This window comes from Gymnodraco acuticeps, unplaced genomic scaffold, assembly GCF_902827175.1.
Source record: "Gymnodraco acuticeps unplaced genomic scaffold, fGymAcu1.1, whole genome shotgun sequence".
NCBI classification, from domain to species: Eukaryota; Metazoa; Chordata; class Actinopteri; order Perciformes; family Bathydraconidae; genus Gymnodraco; species Gymnodraco acuticeps.
Window position 1 is genome coordinate 420,418 of NW_022989742.1, and position 15,981 is coordinate 436,398.

The 15,981-nt window shown below is 40.9% G+C and overlaps 1 protein-coding gene across 2 annotated transcripts in view; it reads right to left on the minus strand.

The window, feature by feature from the left end:
- stxbp6 (syntaxin binding protein 6 (amisyn)) overlaps nucleotides 1–11,981 on the minus strand; it is a 61,087-nt gene extending 49,106 nt beyond the window's left edge. For both annotated transcript variants that reach the window (XM_034215221.1, XM_034214501.1), the window contains exons 1-2: nucleotides 11,649–11,981; nucleotides 645–864 (exon numbers count right to left, since the gene is read on the minus strand). In XM_034215221.1, the coding sequence (XP_034071112.1) occupies nucleotides 645–798 (154 nt within the window). In that variant the 5' untranslated portion in view covers nucleotides 799–864; nucleotides 11,649–11,981. The remainder of the gene's footprint in view (nucleotides 1–644; nucleotides 865–11,648) is intronic.
- Nucleotides 11,982–15,981: the final 4,000 nt, after the last annotated feature.

The following is a 15,981-nucleotide window of genomic DNA, read 5'->3' on the forward strand; positions in this document are numbered from 1 at the left end:
TTCATACAAATTTGTTTGCATTTGAGATTGTAAACACAGAAGATCAGTGTTGAGTAACTACCAGAAGGCAACCTTGAATCAACATCGAGAGTGCGCACCGGCCTTCCAGCAGTAGACATACTTTCATTTCCTTTCTTTCCTCCTTTAGCAAGTTTGAAGCTTTAGTGATGAAATCTGCTGCTGCCAAGGCAGAGTTTAATATGCATTTAAGTGGCAGGATTAAGAAATGCCATTGATCTGCATAAGCACTTCTTCTGGCAGTGAAATTAATACGCTCTAGCTATTCTCTTCATGAATAATACGCATGGCTAATTCAATTAACAAGCAATATCTCAGCTAATGTTTAAAAAGGTAGAAAAACGAAATAATTAAAACCTCAAATTCTGGTGAAACAATTATTCACTTTCAGCGTAGATCTAATCGATTTAAAAAGGGATTGACCTAAAGCCCAGCAGTAAACTGATTTAGCATGTCATTCGATTGGCAGGGGAAAGGAAAACATGCTCATCAGTGGGAACATTAGTGGGACATTAAAGGAGACATGCTGAAATGTGAACTTGGGTCGCAGCAACAAAACCCACACATAGTACACAAACACTGTAAAGCCCTTTCAACAGAAACAAAGCAAAGGTTTGTCCTCTGACCTGAGATGCAGATGAAGGTCATGTAGTCTCCCTGACCACCTGTGGCCAGGAAGGGGATCTTCTTCTTGGTCCTCCTCTTCACCTGCGCAGCAACAAGCATCTTCTCATCGTGGGGTATGAAGACCTCCTTGTTTATGGCCGACTTGACGCTCATCGCTGAAGAAGGTAGGAGTGAACAGCTGGAGAATAGTTTGAGTGGAGAAAACGAGATCCACACTTCCTGAAGAGCAGAAGAGAACAGCAAGTTAAATTAGCAAAATATGTTGGACCAGGCTTACTATATATAAAATGCAGATCTAGAATTTCCTACTAAAATTCTACACAATGACTTACATTACTTGCATCTATTTTTAAAAGTTTTGAGATATAGAACTTTTTTATCCAATGAAATAGTCTATGAAAACGGTTGGCCGTATGTTTTGGGTATTAATAAATGAACAAGGTAATGACTGATAGGGAATTACATGTAACATTGTGCGTGTGTGTCCCATTTCCAACTTTAAAAAAGCAGCACAAATAGCCTTAATTGATCATATAGGTTTCACAATCTTGTTTGTATTATTACTATTTGTCTCCATTGGCATTACTGTGATTGGCACAGCTGTTTCAGGGCAGTGAGAGCAGTCACGTGACTGCTGGAAAGGATATATATTAATCAACAAACCCATTGACCTCTACTGCACTTCAGCAAGCCCTTTTGCACTTACTGCTGCTGCTGCATAACATGAAGCAAACATCAGAGGCACTTGGAGAGTCACCTTGTCTGTGCTCCTAAAGCTAACTGCTTTACACTTGCATGTCAAAAAAAAAGCCCCACACTATATGCACTTGCAACCCCTCATCACAGGTTGTTTGTCTGAGTAGTGAGCAGTTTACGGCCAGCTGATAAAGACACACAGGATTTTGATAGCAAATATTAACAGCAGGAAAAAAACTAAATAAAAAGCTGTTGAACTGTAAAGCTTGATTCTGTGTTCACATCCTCAGGCCAGTCACTCCCTTACGGCACGTCCACACGGTTCCGTCACGTTGAAGCTTGCCGGTGGGCGTGTCTGGCGCGCGACCAACAACCAATCACATTCATCTCCAGCCCCGGACACACAAGCACACGGTTTGATTGGCTAATGCTTGTACTGGCATATAATTTGATTGGCTGGCGCTTCCGTTGACGCTTGAAAAGTTCAACTTTCGAAGCGAGCAACGGAGGCAAAGCGACGCGACAGAACCACAATGCAGTTCGGCAAAGTTTGACATCACCCCATTCAAAGTGAATGGGGTGATGTCAACGTCTCCGTTGACGCACGCAACGGAACCGTGTGTAGACGTACTGTTGGACTCCAAAACGACATACAATCTACATTTTACACTATACTGCTCACAGTGTACATCACAATGAAGTAATGAGTTTAAGGGTTCCAAAACGTAGATTCTCTGTGTTGCAGCCAGTCTCTACGCTCTCTCTCTTTAAATGTTTTGCCAATGTTCTTAGTGGAAGTACAGGCCCTCGCAGAGATGAAATGTCTCGAGCTGAAGCTGTTAAGAGTACTGGTAAGTCTTACTGATACAGAACAGCAATCATGTTTCTATTATTACAAGCCAATGTCTTCTAGGAATTGTATTTTGTTTGTGGCTGGGAATAAACCTCAAGAGACACAGAAGTATGTCTGATGTAGCAGGGAAAACTGGGCTCGAATGCACAACAGCCAAAAAGAAGTGGGTGAATTGGTTACAAATGCTCTCCTGAGGACCATGGAGCTTAATTACATGACATGAGCTTAATCATTCTCTCGGCTCACAACCACATCCTGCTCAGCCCACCCTGATGAAGCGATCCGATTAGTCAGTCTCAACCAGTCGATGAATTACTCTACTGCAGGCAAAGCCAGTCAGACATCAGAGAAATGCCTTCATTGAACTGGCTGGCTAATAAATGGCAGATGAGGAACAAACACCAAGTTGTTTTCTAAAAGTGAAACAAGTTTTAGACTGAGTGCTCAGCAGTTTAGGAGTCACAGTTTAATTAACTTAAAAGCACAACTTGCAGCAAGTTTACATGGACAGTAATAAAGTGCATGAGCCAACTTCTCCACCCCCTTTACTAGCTGCTGAAAGGCTGCCATTGTTGACTAGTGGTCATTGTTAAAGGAGGATTACGTCAGGTCAGAAGGAAGAATTCAACAGCAGTGAAAGCTTTAGATACAATGCCAGGGCTACAATATAATGCAATAACACTTTTATCGTTTCATTTTTGTTGAGTGTGTCAACTGTATGGTGATTTCTGAGACAGCATTTTGTGGCAGCTTTAAACTGAACGGCATTTCAGGCAAAGGTAATGTGTACAGGTGGCACTAGTAGTAGTAGTTAAGTATTCACCTTTCTGACAGTCAAAATTGAAAAGCAGTCCAACATCCCAACCATTTTTGCTAGGGAAAGCTTCAATTATAGCTGTGACAACAAGCACAGAGTAGTTTTGCAAACTACCTTCTTTCAAAAGCAAGAAAGCTTTTTCAAGCTGAGCCTCTTGAGCGAGCCAGGCATCGTGTAAAAACGGTGCCTCGAGTTGTTTGTGCATGTCGTTCTGAGCTCTGATAAAGACTGCAAGACTACTGTACCAGTCTAACTTCAAAATGCACAAACAGTACAGCACTGAAAAGACTTGGACATCATGTCCTGTGAATAAATCATATTCGGAGGTCAGCTCTGAACGTATCCAGCATTAATGTCTTCAACAAGGACGGAGGTTTGAACTCTTATGTGTATCAATTCTGTCAGGGCTTTGACACAGTTTGTAACCAGCAACAAATTACTTAAAGGTCACCTATTATGCAAAATCCACTTTTTCATGTCTTTTATACATAAACATCTGTGTAAAGAGATTCTGGAAGTTTCAGGAAAAAAGACCCCTCACTTTTTGTCCTGATCCATTTATATAAAAACCTGTCTGAAAATGAGCTGATCAGATTTTGGCCACTTTATGATGTCATAACGATTGTTTTGGCTTGTGTAACCATTAGCCAATAACCAACCAAGGTAACACCTTATCACCTGAATCTCCTCCTAGAGCACCATTGTGTTCTTTTTAACCAAATATCTCTCATACCTCATACCTCATTCACACCAACGGTGTTTCAGGGCCGGTTCGGAGCTGGAGCTTGAAAAGCACCGGGTCTTCCTGTTCACACCGCAGCGGAGCCGCCTCTTAGCACCGGAATCCGGTTCGTTTCAAGCACCAAAACATTGTCCGGCTAGAGCAAAAGCACCACATACGTCACGCTTACGTCGAGGCGGGGGCAGGGGGAATCGGAATCGTCGTTGAAGTTGATGATTGCGATTGTAAAGCAGTTTTGAATGTAGCATGTAACGACTGTAAAGTTGGTAGTAAAGTCATCCCATTTCTTTCATTTCGTTTCGACAGAGCAAAACCAAAACGAGTAGTGCTTCAACACAATCGGCCATTGTTGTTGTCGGTGTGAGCTGCGAGCTTTCTGCGCGGTTTGACTTTATGAAGCAGGCACGCAAACGGTTACGTCATGACGCAAACAATGACGCAATGACGCAGCACCAGACGGGCTCTGGGCGGTGTGAAAAGAGCCTCAGAGGGGCGTGGGGAGTGGCTCTCCTTCTCTTCTCAGTTATTGGGATAATGAATAAGAAAAGAACATTAAGGTGAAATCTTGAAAAATCTACTCGTCTTATTTTCCTCGAACAAATGACACTAGTAGACTTCCTCTCTGTGGAAGCCCTTATCCGTAACATGCCTCCCTCATCTCGTCTTTCCTCCAGCTGAGAAAGAGGGTTGCCCACATCTCCATGCAAGCTGTCACCAGGCAAAGGGTAGCGCCTACCCCCCTAAGGTGGCCAGCTGAAGCATGACGGGAAGGAGGGATAAGGGAATGGGGGATGCGAGGAAGAAAACAAGGAGGATGATGAAGAGGAGGAGGAGACAGAGGGGAGCCTGGAGGCAGGGAAATGTAGCCAGTGACAATGCATAGCTTATGGTTTGACTCGAGCAGTCTTATGCAATGCTCGCAAAGCAGGGCCACGTTAATGTACTGGAGCGGCTGTGGCAGTAACGACGTACATATATTTGACGGCTGCTTATCACCCCATTTCCAAACACGGCCCTTTTCCAGAACACTTCATTACTTGTGGCCGTGTATTGCCAAGCCGCACTGCTGCCTGGCTGCGCTCTTGCCCAGTGTGTTTATGTGAAATCTGTTCAGTCTGCGCTCACAGCTCTCATAGGACCTTTATTGGGTTTTTGTGTTAACTTATTTTAGCATCAGTCCTGCTCTCAGCCTGTGCTCACGAGCCCATAGGAACCTGCCACTGTAGCAGGAGTTGCAGAAGAGAGGGGCTCAAAAGACAGGTGGATGTCACAGGCCTCCTGACACTGAATGGAAGGTGTATCTTTACAAATATACAAACTCAAATTCAACCCACCAGGCTTTAGAAATACATGTAGGGAGGAACCGCCAAGTACCGGTACATTTACTTTTCTTCATATACTTTTATTCAGCTTGCGTGAGAATTAAAGACAATAAAAATGGATCACATAGATATGAAAAATATAGCTGCAGTATGTGCATGGACTCTTGACTAAGACAAACTGAAAGACATCTAAAGGTACTGCGATATTGGTTGGGATGGGTTGAGCAAACAAACGTCAGTTAGGGTTAGGGAATGTGTACACATGCATCAGAAATAGTGATAAGCATGGGAAAACACACATGTGCCTTATCTTTACTTATTAGCAGGGGTGCACATAACTTTGTTGCCCTGGTTCGCAAAGGAGCACCTGGAGATGTTGCTTGGTGCGCATCCTTAAAATGAAATAAACCGGACCTTTTGAGGGGTACTTGACTTTATGAACGGGGGGGGGGGGGACTGCGCTAGTGAGCACGCTCATGAACTGTTCGCCCGTGCCTCGCAGTGGGGTTATATGTGCGGAGCAACATAAAGCAGACCCTTCACGCGGATAGCGAGGGGTTTAGAGCGAGGGATCGCAGATGCCGTTGTGCTCGCGGACGGATTAAAAAAATTAAACCTAAAAGGCTCGCGAATTATACTTTGGCAGCCGTTAATATACCTGGGCGGCCCGCCCAAGTAAAATGTATGTGTGGGAAGTAGTAAATCAATGAAGAACAAATTCTTAGCAGGAAACCCTGCTACCTTACCAGTTCTTATGCAACTCGCATCTCTCTCTCTCTCTATTGCATATGCATTGCAAAGCCTAACAAGTTAGTTTGTTATGGAAACTGAACATTTTTCTGACTATTTACTTAAAATTGTGAAGGTAATGCATTACTAATATTCTAAAAACAACACTAATATGTACGTGTAGTTCTGGAGCCCGAAGTGCAGTATTTGAGATAAAGCTGAAACAGTGTACCTAAAATGTGCATGTTCAGAAAAGCATACAGTGCACTAGACTGGTATGTCAACAATCATTTTGTGTAAACAATATAGGCAAAAATAACCAATTTTACAAATGCAGAGAACAATAAGTAGAGCAAAGTTAGCAATATCACTTGCAGTTTTTGTGTAGACTAACCTTTGCTGAATGAGTATGAAGTACAAAACAAGATTTTGGAACATTATGAGTGATGGCAAGATAAAAAACAGATAATATAATAATTCATCCCCTGTATCCACTTCTCCCACTGACATTAGATTGAAGTAGTTTCTTTATTCCACTCACTCTTAAGGAAGTGTGAAAGAAACACTTTGCCTCATCTGCAGCTTATCATGCATGACTTTTCATGTTGAATTGTTGCTCTGTACCAGGCTTTCATTTGACAGAAAAAGCATTCCACAGTGTGCACGTATTCATAAATTACATCAGATGTGTTACTTTGAATGAGCAGTATCCATCGTCGCCACATAAACAGATCCCAAATGTTATAAAAGAATAGAGAGAGTACAATGTCTACCCTGCTGTTTTCTTTTTGTATAACAGCCAGCCTGCGATGAATTAAAATCTAATTCTACACAGGACGCTAGAAAACAACAACAACAAACGAAAACTGCTGACATGCGCAGTAAAACCCTGTCAGTCACACATCATTTGCAGGTATCAGGTATCATGTTGATGACAAGAGCCAATTATGCCAAGAATGATTATGCTGTACAACTACACTTCAGTTCCAACTGGGGAAAGCTACATCTGGTGTTTCATAATACATGAAAGTCAGTAGAATATTCATAATTAAGTCAAATCTGACTGCTATGCTGTTTTAGTAGACAATGATTTATAACTAGCAAAGGACACAGGGCTGCAAGAGTATACACTTTAATAATAAACAATATCAGGCTTTATAAATGATGGCAAACTCTACCAACAGAAATTATAAGTAGTACTGCACCTCAACCATGTTCAAATTCAGCATCTGAATAACAGTTTAAAGCATGACAATGTTAACGGGACACGAAACTACAAAGAAGTTATATTCTCAAAAGAGATTCAAGGTTTTGCACAGTTAAAACATGTGTGCACTGCAAAGGGGTCAAACTGATGTTGAGATAATGATTGGGGAAACCTATAACAGCACCAATAGCTGGCTCTTCTGAGAGAGGCTGGGACTGCTTTGTAGGAGCCACTTCATCCTTGAAGGCAGTTTGTTTGAAATGCTCTCAGACAGAGCTCTTTCGAGGAGGAGCATGAGGGAGGAGAGAATCAAAACCATTTCTGGCTTTAAGATCCTGCTCATAATTAAGTATAAGATGTGTCTTTGTCTCTTCACTACACAGTAAGTGTGGAAAGCAATGTACTTTTTATATTGTGGGACATAAGATAAATGCACACAAAACGGAAAACTGCACATCCTGCCCTATAGCTATTTCACAATATATAAATAAGAGTTGATCTCCATAGAAGCAGCTGGTTGAATAGGAACTTAATCTTTTACCACAAAAAGGAAAAGGCTAGGGCTGCTCAATTAATTGTATTTTAAATCGCAATTACGATTATGGCTTGCAACGATTACGAAAACAACGTAATCGAAATAAAACGATATTTATTTATTTGTATTGGTTTTTCAGTTGAGTTATACTTAAAGTTCAGTGTAATCAACTGTTGAAAACATACTGTTCACATTTTTTTTCTCCAATAAATGGATGTTTTCAAAGTAAATGGATAATCGTTTTTAATAATCGTGATATCAATTATTGACCCAAATAATCGAGATTATGATTTTTGCCATAATCGAGCAGCCCTAGAAAAGGCCCATCTACAGTGGAGCAAAAAAGTATTTAGTCAGCCACCAATTGTGCAAGTTCTCCCACTTAAAAAGATGAGGCCTGTAATTTTCATCCTAGGTACACTTCAACTATGAGAGACAGAATGGGGGAAAGAATCCAGGAAATCACATGGTAGGATTTTTAATGAATTAATTGGTAAATTCCTCGGTAAAATAAGTATTTGGTCACCTACAAACAAACAAGATTTCTGGCTCTCACAGACCTGTAACTTCTTCTTTAAGAGCCTCCTCTGTCCTCCACTCGTTAACTGTATTAATGGCACCTGTTTGAACTCGTTATCAGTATAAAAGACACCTGTCCACAACCTCAAACAGTCACACTCCAAACTCCACTATGGCCAAGACCAAAGAGCTGTCAAAGGCCAGAAACTAAATTGTAGACCTGCACCAGGCTGGGAAGACTGAATCTGCAATAGGTGCAGCTTGGTGTGAAGAAATCAACTGTGGGAGCAATTATTAGAAAATGGAAGACATACAAGACCACTGATAATCTCCCTCGATCTGGGGCTCCACGCAAGATCTCACCCCGTGGGGTCAAAATGATCACAAGAACGGTGAGCAAAAATCCCAGAACCACACGGGGGACCTAGTCAATGACCTGCAGAGAGCTGGGACCAAATTAACCAAGGCTACCATCAGTAACACACTACGCCGCCAGGGACTCAAATCCTGCAGTGCCAGACGTGTCCCCCTGCTTAAGCCAGTACATGTCCAGGCCCGTCTGAAGTTTGCTAGAGAGCATTTAGATGATCCAGAAGAGGATTGGGAGAATGTCATATGGTCAGATGAAACCAAAATAGAAGTTTTTGGTAAAAACTCAACTAGACGTGTTTGGAGGAGAAAGAATGCTGAGTTGCATCCAAAGAACACCATACCTACTGTGAAACATGGGGGTGGAAACATCATGCTTTGGGGCTGTTTTTCTGCAAAGGGACCAGGACGACTGATACGTGTAAAGGAAAGAATGAATGGGGCCATGTATCGTGAGATTTTGAGTGACAACCTCCTTCCATCAGCAAGGGCATTGAAGATGAAACGTGGCTGGGTCTTTCAGCATGACAATGATCCCAAACACACCGCCCGGGCAACGAAGGAGTGGCTTCGTAAGAAGCATTTCAAGGTCCTGGAGTGGCCTAGCCAGTCTCCAGATCTCAACCCCATAGAAAATCTTTGGAGGGAGTTGAAAGTCCGACAGCCCCAAAACATCACTGCTCTAGAGGAGATCTGCATGGAGGAATGGGCCAAAATACCAGCAACAGTGTGTGAAAACCTTGTGAAGACTTACAGAAAACGTTTGACCTCTGTCATTGCCAACAAAGGGTATATAACAAAGTATTGAGATGAACTTTTGTTATTAATACTTATTTTCCACCATCATTTGCAAATACATTCTTTAAAAATCAGACAATGTGATTTCCTGGATTCTTTCCCCCCATTCTGTCTCTCATAGTTGAAGTGTACCTAGGATGAAAATTACAGGCCTCTCTCATCTTTTTAAGTGGGAGAACTTGCACAATTGGTGGCTGACTAAATACTTTTTTGCCCCACTGTATATTTCTCAGCAGCTGGTGAAGGTTATATAGAGCCAGGGAGAATGAATCAATGAATTACATGTCAGGCCCCCAATGAGCTGATTCTTTATAGCTCAGCATCTTATGACGATAAAACATTTGGGAGGGACTGAACTGTCGTAGGTAAATATTTGAAAAGTAAATATAAAGCACTTCCTAATATTTGATGTCTCAAATACAACTGAAGAGACAATGATCCATTTGTATTCTAGGGAATGGGCTTGAGGCATTCATTCAGGATACAAAAGTGAATGTATAATTAGTTTGCATAAGGATAAGCTAAAAGCGCCAGCACTGCATGTCTATGTACATAGCCAACAAAATGAAGTATGGATTATACACTTAGTGCAAAATCAGCAAAACACAGAAAAAAAAACAGACAAAACACAAACCAGACGTATGTCAAAATGTACTACTTCTCCATTATATGTCTAGCATACTGAGTTAATGCTAAGGATTTAGCAAAGAGAGCCTGCGAGAAGGAAAACCACAATCTCAGGATTCAGATTCCTCAGGGTCATCTTGTCAGACACACTGACGTATCATTATATGAGCAGCAACAAAAACAAGGCTCTTTATGTCTGCCTTCAAGAATATCTGTGCTTTTTGGCAATAGTACGCTGAGGTGGTGGACACACAGGGAGGGAGCCAGCTCAACAGTTTATATTATGCTGACTGTAATTGGACACTGAAGTACGGAGAGGCTTAATCTTATCTTTTAGGGCGTGCCATAGCAAATTAGGACTCTTGTATAGGATGCAATATTTTAATATAAGTGGGGAAGTTAATGCCATTAGGAGTCGGGTAGGATTAGGGGACTCGCTGCTAGTCTGAACCAGACATCCCTCTGGGTCTGAACCTGCCGCACACACAGCAGGGGAGACATGTGGTAATTGGTGTTCATAAATACAGGCATTCTAACTTTGGATTCAGCAAAGAGCAAGCCCAAGCATTTTGGATCGTTAAAAACAACCAATATGAAGTACAATTAAAACATATATATAATGAAAGTGAGAAAAATAAGTTGTCTGGATGGTTTCTTTTTCATATAAAATAAGACAAAACGTGTTAAATATGATTTCAACAAAGAACAGGACTTCATATTTGGTCACTGTGAAGATACAAGCCAGTTTAGGAACCAGAAACTGACCATCCTATCCTATATAAGAAAAAAGGAGGTTTCTGTAAAGATTAAATTATTGGTTTCACCTGAGAACCCAGGTAGAAATTTGCTATTGTTGGGGCCCCATGTAGCCTCTGTTTAGTTTGCATATGCCTGAGCCTAGTTCTGGTTTAGTGCACACTCAATAACACCCAACATTCAAAACACAGCCCCAAAAACAAGTTTTCACTATAGTAACACTAACTTAGTAAAGCCACCGTCTGTTAAATATCACATGTAATGTTAATCAATATATTGACTAATCTTGGGTTTCTGGGATAAATGTTTTTAAAATGTTATTCCATTTTGGTTTGTTTGCACCAGCACAAACCACCACATGTACTTTATATACTTTTGATTGTATGTGAATATTGTGACCTTGTGAAATAATTGTCATGTATTACTTTACGAGTAGCCTAAACAGTGATGACACATAAGTAAGACGATCATAATACTCGGCTATTTAAAAGTGGGCTACACCCAAATTCACTTGACTGGGCTGAAATATATTTCACTGGAATATTATCACTTCCAAGATATGAGTAGACGGGGGCCAACTTGAATGAAACTGATAATATGTTGTAAGACTTAAGGCTTGACACCATGAATGCATTTGTATTGTATTTTCAACCCCAAGTCACTACAGCCTGCGTTTATGAAGACAGCTCAGGTGCACGGTGCACCTCCATGAACACCATAAAACACACATTAACCTGAGTTAATTTTCTCAAAGCAGAGATAAAAATAGTTCCCCATCAAGTTTACAGAAGAAACGTTTGACCACGCTTTGTTTCCACAACACAAGCACATGCATATATTCAGCCAAACAACCCGCGCGCACACTTGTCCTGAATCCAACCGTAAAGTGGTGGAAAGTGTTGACGCAGTATTTTAATCCTACGCTTCTCAATAAAGCGAAAACTGATTCTACATTAATTAAACTTGACCACACAATTACTATTTGAATTGAAATGTCTATAAAGAAGCACAGTCTGGAGTTAGCGTTACTTACCACCGATGTGTTTCAGTAGTAATTTCCACGTGCGGCGGGTCCCCGAGTCCTTCGGTTAATTTCTCCAGCTGCTGTCACAGTTTACTCACTTTCCGCAGCCTTGTTTTTCCCAGTCTCCTCACACTACACGGAAGCCTTTCACTTTTAACATCGCGTCGACTTTACTTCTGCGACAGTTGTTGTTGTGTAAGCGGCGGGAGGAGAGTTTGTTTCCTTGCTGCTGTTTCTGCGCAGAGAACGTCTGTCTGTCTGACTGACTGCGGCTGTGTGTGTGTGGGAAACCAGTAGCAGGTTCCCAGACACACACACTCCCTCCCCGCCAATCACGTACAGTGACACACCACCACGTATAGGCATTTCACATCTGCATGTATAAGGAGTCTCTTTGAAGTGCCAAAGACCCAAGCCAGTTGAAATGGAGTATTTTAAATGGATGTTTATGGGTTAAAGTTAAGTTCTAAAGCATATTTAGAGAAACTTTTCATGTGACATGTTACTAGTAGCATGGTTGTTAGCCTGAATATGTTTACAAAAACACCATGCATTCTACCGTCAGTACAAGGTGCATCATAAGAATAGGAGTTGAAAAATGATGTTTGCTAACTCGTTTTTATGGGTATATTATGTGTTAAGGTGTGTATACACTACTGTATTTGACTCCAACCTTTAATATCTCTGATTACAGTGGCTAACCCTACACAATAACTCATGAACATGTTCAGCAACTTTCAAAGACTCATATCAGAGGCATGTTAAAGCCATGAAGGGGATATTAGAGAAAAGGACATTTGTGAAGCATAACAATAGCCTATGTTTTTTATTAAAATGTTTTTATATACCTAGGCCTATTGGGTCCTTCTTGGGCTCACAATATAAAAACCTAAGAAACATAACTATTTCAATACCTTGGTTGTACAGTAGACTAGTGGTTTTTTTTTTACATATATATATTTTTTTACTTTAAGTTAGTAGCTATTATAGGCATAACAAGACAGAAATGTATAATTCTTTTTTTAATAGAAATGTTTCTTCTGCGCATAAAGTGTCCGAACCAGGCTTTTCTGGATAAACGCATTTTTAAAACATAGTCATTGTCCATGCCGGTTTCAGTTGGATTATTTGTCACAGTTGGTCCGATCAGATCGGTCTCCTCCATTTTGTAGATTATTTACGACTTTTGAATCCACATATACACATCGGCAAAATCCGGCTTACTTTGAGCATGTGTTTTAAACAGTTTAATCCCCTTGTGAATTGTTTCCACTTGCGCCGTCCTTTAATTTCTTCAGCGGGAATCCAAATGAATTCATCCTGAGTCCAATAACCATCAAAGTCACTCCAACAGTGCTCCTTAATTACGCTTTAATCCTCCTTTAACAAAATACTCCACATTCATCCAGTTTGTGACAGTAGTTGTAGCATTTTTGAGACTTTTAAACTTGAATTACCGCTGTTGCGCCCCCCCCCTTGTGTGTGGGGGGGGCGCAACTTCCAACAGGATTCATTTGGGGGGGCTCTTGGGAAAAAAGGTTGGGAACCACTGGACTACACTATTGTGCGGGTCACATTAATTACTTTAAATCCTTTTAAGGATTACTCTACTATACTAGGACTATAAATGTAATATCTTATAGTTGTAATCAGCCTGTCTCTGTGACTCAATCGTAATACATCTGATTACATCATGACTGGGAAAGAGTAGGGTCTTCCCCAGGGTGAGCATACCAAAATGTAGCTTAACTTCTTTCAAATTGCCTGTTTAAATAAGCCTACACTAGTGGCATATTTCCCTATAACTCTCCTGTGGATGTGTGGGAGGTGTCAATGTTCAAGTCTGCTGTAAACTGCCAACAGAGGTTTACTACAAACTTTTGTTACTCCAGCCATGCCAACAGAAATGTGTTCCCTGGGAATTCACACACTTGGAGGCCCTGGAACTGTGTCTGTCTAATGTTTTGCTTGGCTGGTTGCGAGTCATCCAATTTTCCCTCTCTAAATCCTCTCCTGGTGGATTGTTTTTTTTCATAAGCTCTTTCTTCAGTTCAGACTTGGACAATGCTGCCTCATTTGAGATAGTTCACGTTTGATGTGCTCCTGTTTCTTTGCCTCTGGGTCTCGGCAGCTGATCGCTAACATGTTGCAGAGCCATCATCTTTTAGGCCATATTTATTTGTCATGATAAGCAGTTGCTAAACTGGTTGTACTGCAGCAGATGCCTGTGAGCCAATTGACAACGCTGTAATATTGAACGCATGATGAAAGATAAACAAGTGCACTTATGGCTTACATACAGTGGTCCAGTAATAAAATATCAATGTTTCTGATTATCTTCAAATTATGTCATTGCCTACACTTAGCTGGAGTTTGTCTAGCTTTGAATTTATGTGCTACAGTTATATGCTGCAACACAGAAGTCATTTAAAAACACAGTTAGACAAGCATACCATTCAGTTTTTCACCTATGAAAGAAATCCATTTACCAACTAAAGCTCCTGGACAAACTATTCCCTAATCCGTGCAACCAAATCATACTTGGCCACCCAATGATCAAATTGATTGTTTCCATATTCCTCCAGCCCTTGAAGCTTCCTCTGGATAATTTGACAGTTAGTCTGTCTTTGTGATTTCCACGCAACACCAACCATCTGGTAGAACATGTGGAAAAAGTTAATTCATGAATTGTAAATGCTAAATGTTGGATGAGTCTTCTAAGACAGTTTATTTACACTTGCCTTCAAACAATCCATCTTTTAGTGTCAATTTGGATATGGAGTTTTTGCTGCTGTGACAACACGACAGCAACGAGAAAGTATTGGACGTCACTATAGAAATACTGAACTATACCTCTGTGTTCCCCCACACGAGCAAAAACTTTCACTGGAATGAGTCATTTTTTCCAGGTTGAGGCAAACAGGGGCAGTGGCCAAAAGGGGAAAAAATAGCGCATATACACATATGGTGCACACAAGCCGAGAGGGCTAAAAGGGCATTAGCTGTTTCCTGTTAGTTAGTTTGGGAATTTAGACAGCTGGGTCCCTGGACATGGCAGGTGATTGCTCTGATGAAAGAAGCAAAACACGGAAACAAATTAAAGTTGAGAACTATTTGGCTCTACCAGTCTCAATAACAGTCTGAAGAATGATTGCCCAAAAAACATGTTGAAATATTGATACTGCTTGTTGCTCAATTCAAAGCTGAGGTTAGCTTTTGGATGCATGACACACCACAGAGGCTGGAACATGGTTTAGGTTTTGCTTACGTGGCCCCTACATAGCCTACTGAGGGAATTTACAAGGAATTAATTGTTTACTTTACGTGAGTCATCTTCTTAAGCAGCTGGGCTTTACTGACCTGACTGCAGTTTAACCAGTTAGAAACTACTCTTCCAATATTCACCTTAGATTTTCCATGAAGTAGCATTACAGATTAGTTATTTTAAGTGGTTAATCAAATCCCTATATAACAATTATCTAATTTAAGTTACAATCTTTGGCTCAAATGCATTACTTGTACTACTCGTATTTTAGCAGGCTGGCATATCACACACTCACAGTTGTATCCTTGATACCTTCTGCCTAATTTGATACCTTTTATCCTTTTAATTCTGTATTAAGTAATTGCTTTGATTAAAAACATTAGAATTTGTGAAGAGATTGTGTGGGCTTGAGTGACTCCTTGAATGAATACATTTCCATCAAAAGCACTCCCACAGGAGGGAAGGAGCTACAGCCAGAGCTCTACCTGGCACTCCTTCTCCATCGACCCTCTTTCTACACTCTCTACATCCCTCATCCGAAAAACCCTGGAAAACATAAACATCCTTCCCTGCCTGTGACGTTAGACAAGGATCTGTGCAGGCTGGCTGGATTACGGAGAATGGGGTGCCTCAGTCCACGTGGTGCGGAGGGTAAACATGGAGATCTGACGGTAGAGGAATGAGAGAGACCCTCTGCTCCGACCCTCCACCTGCATCTCATCTCCACACACGACCAGATGGCTGCTATAAACTCACACACTCTCCAATACACTCTCTAATGCAGTCTGAATTCTTTTTTTTTCATTCTCTGTATGAAGGTAGATATGGTGCAAAATGCGAGAGTGTGTAAAACCTGAGCACTTGCAGAAATAAATCTGAGTTTGTGTGCATACATTTACACTTGTATAAAAATATCCACGTAACTGTGAACCAAATTTACACTTGTATAAAATATCCACGTTAACGGTGAACCAAATTTGAAGTCACAGAAGAAAAAAAAAAGTTATGTAGCTTGTAGAAAAAAAATGAACTTAGTGATGAAATGTTCACTTGCAGAATAATACATATTTTTTAAAT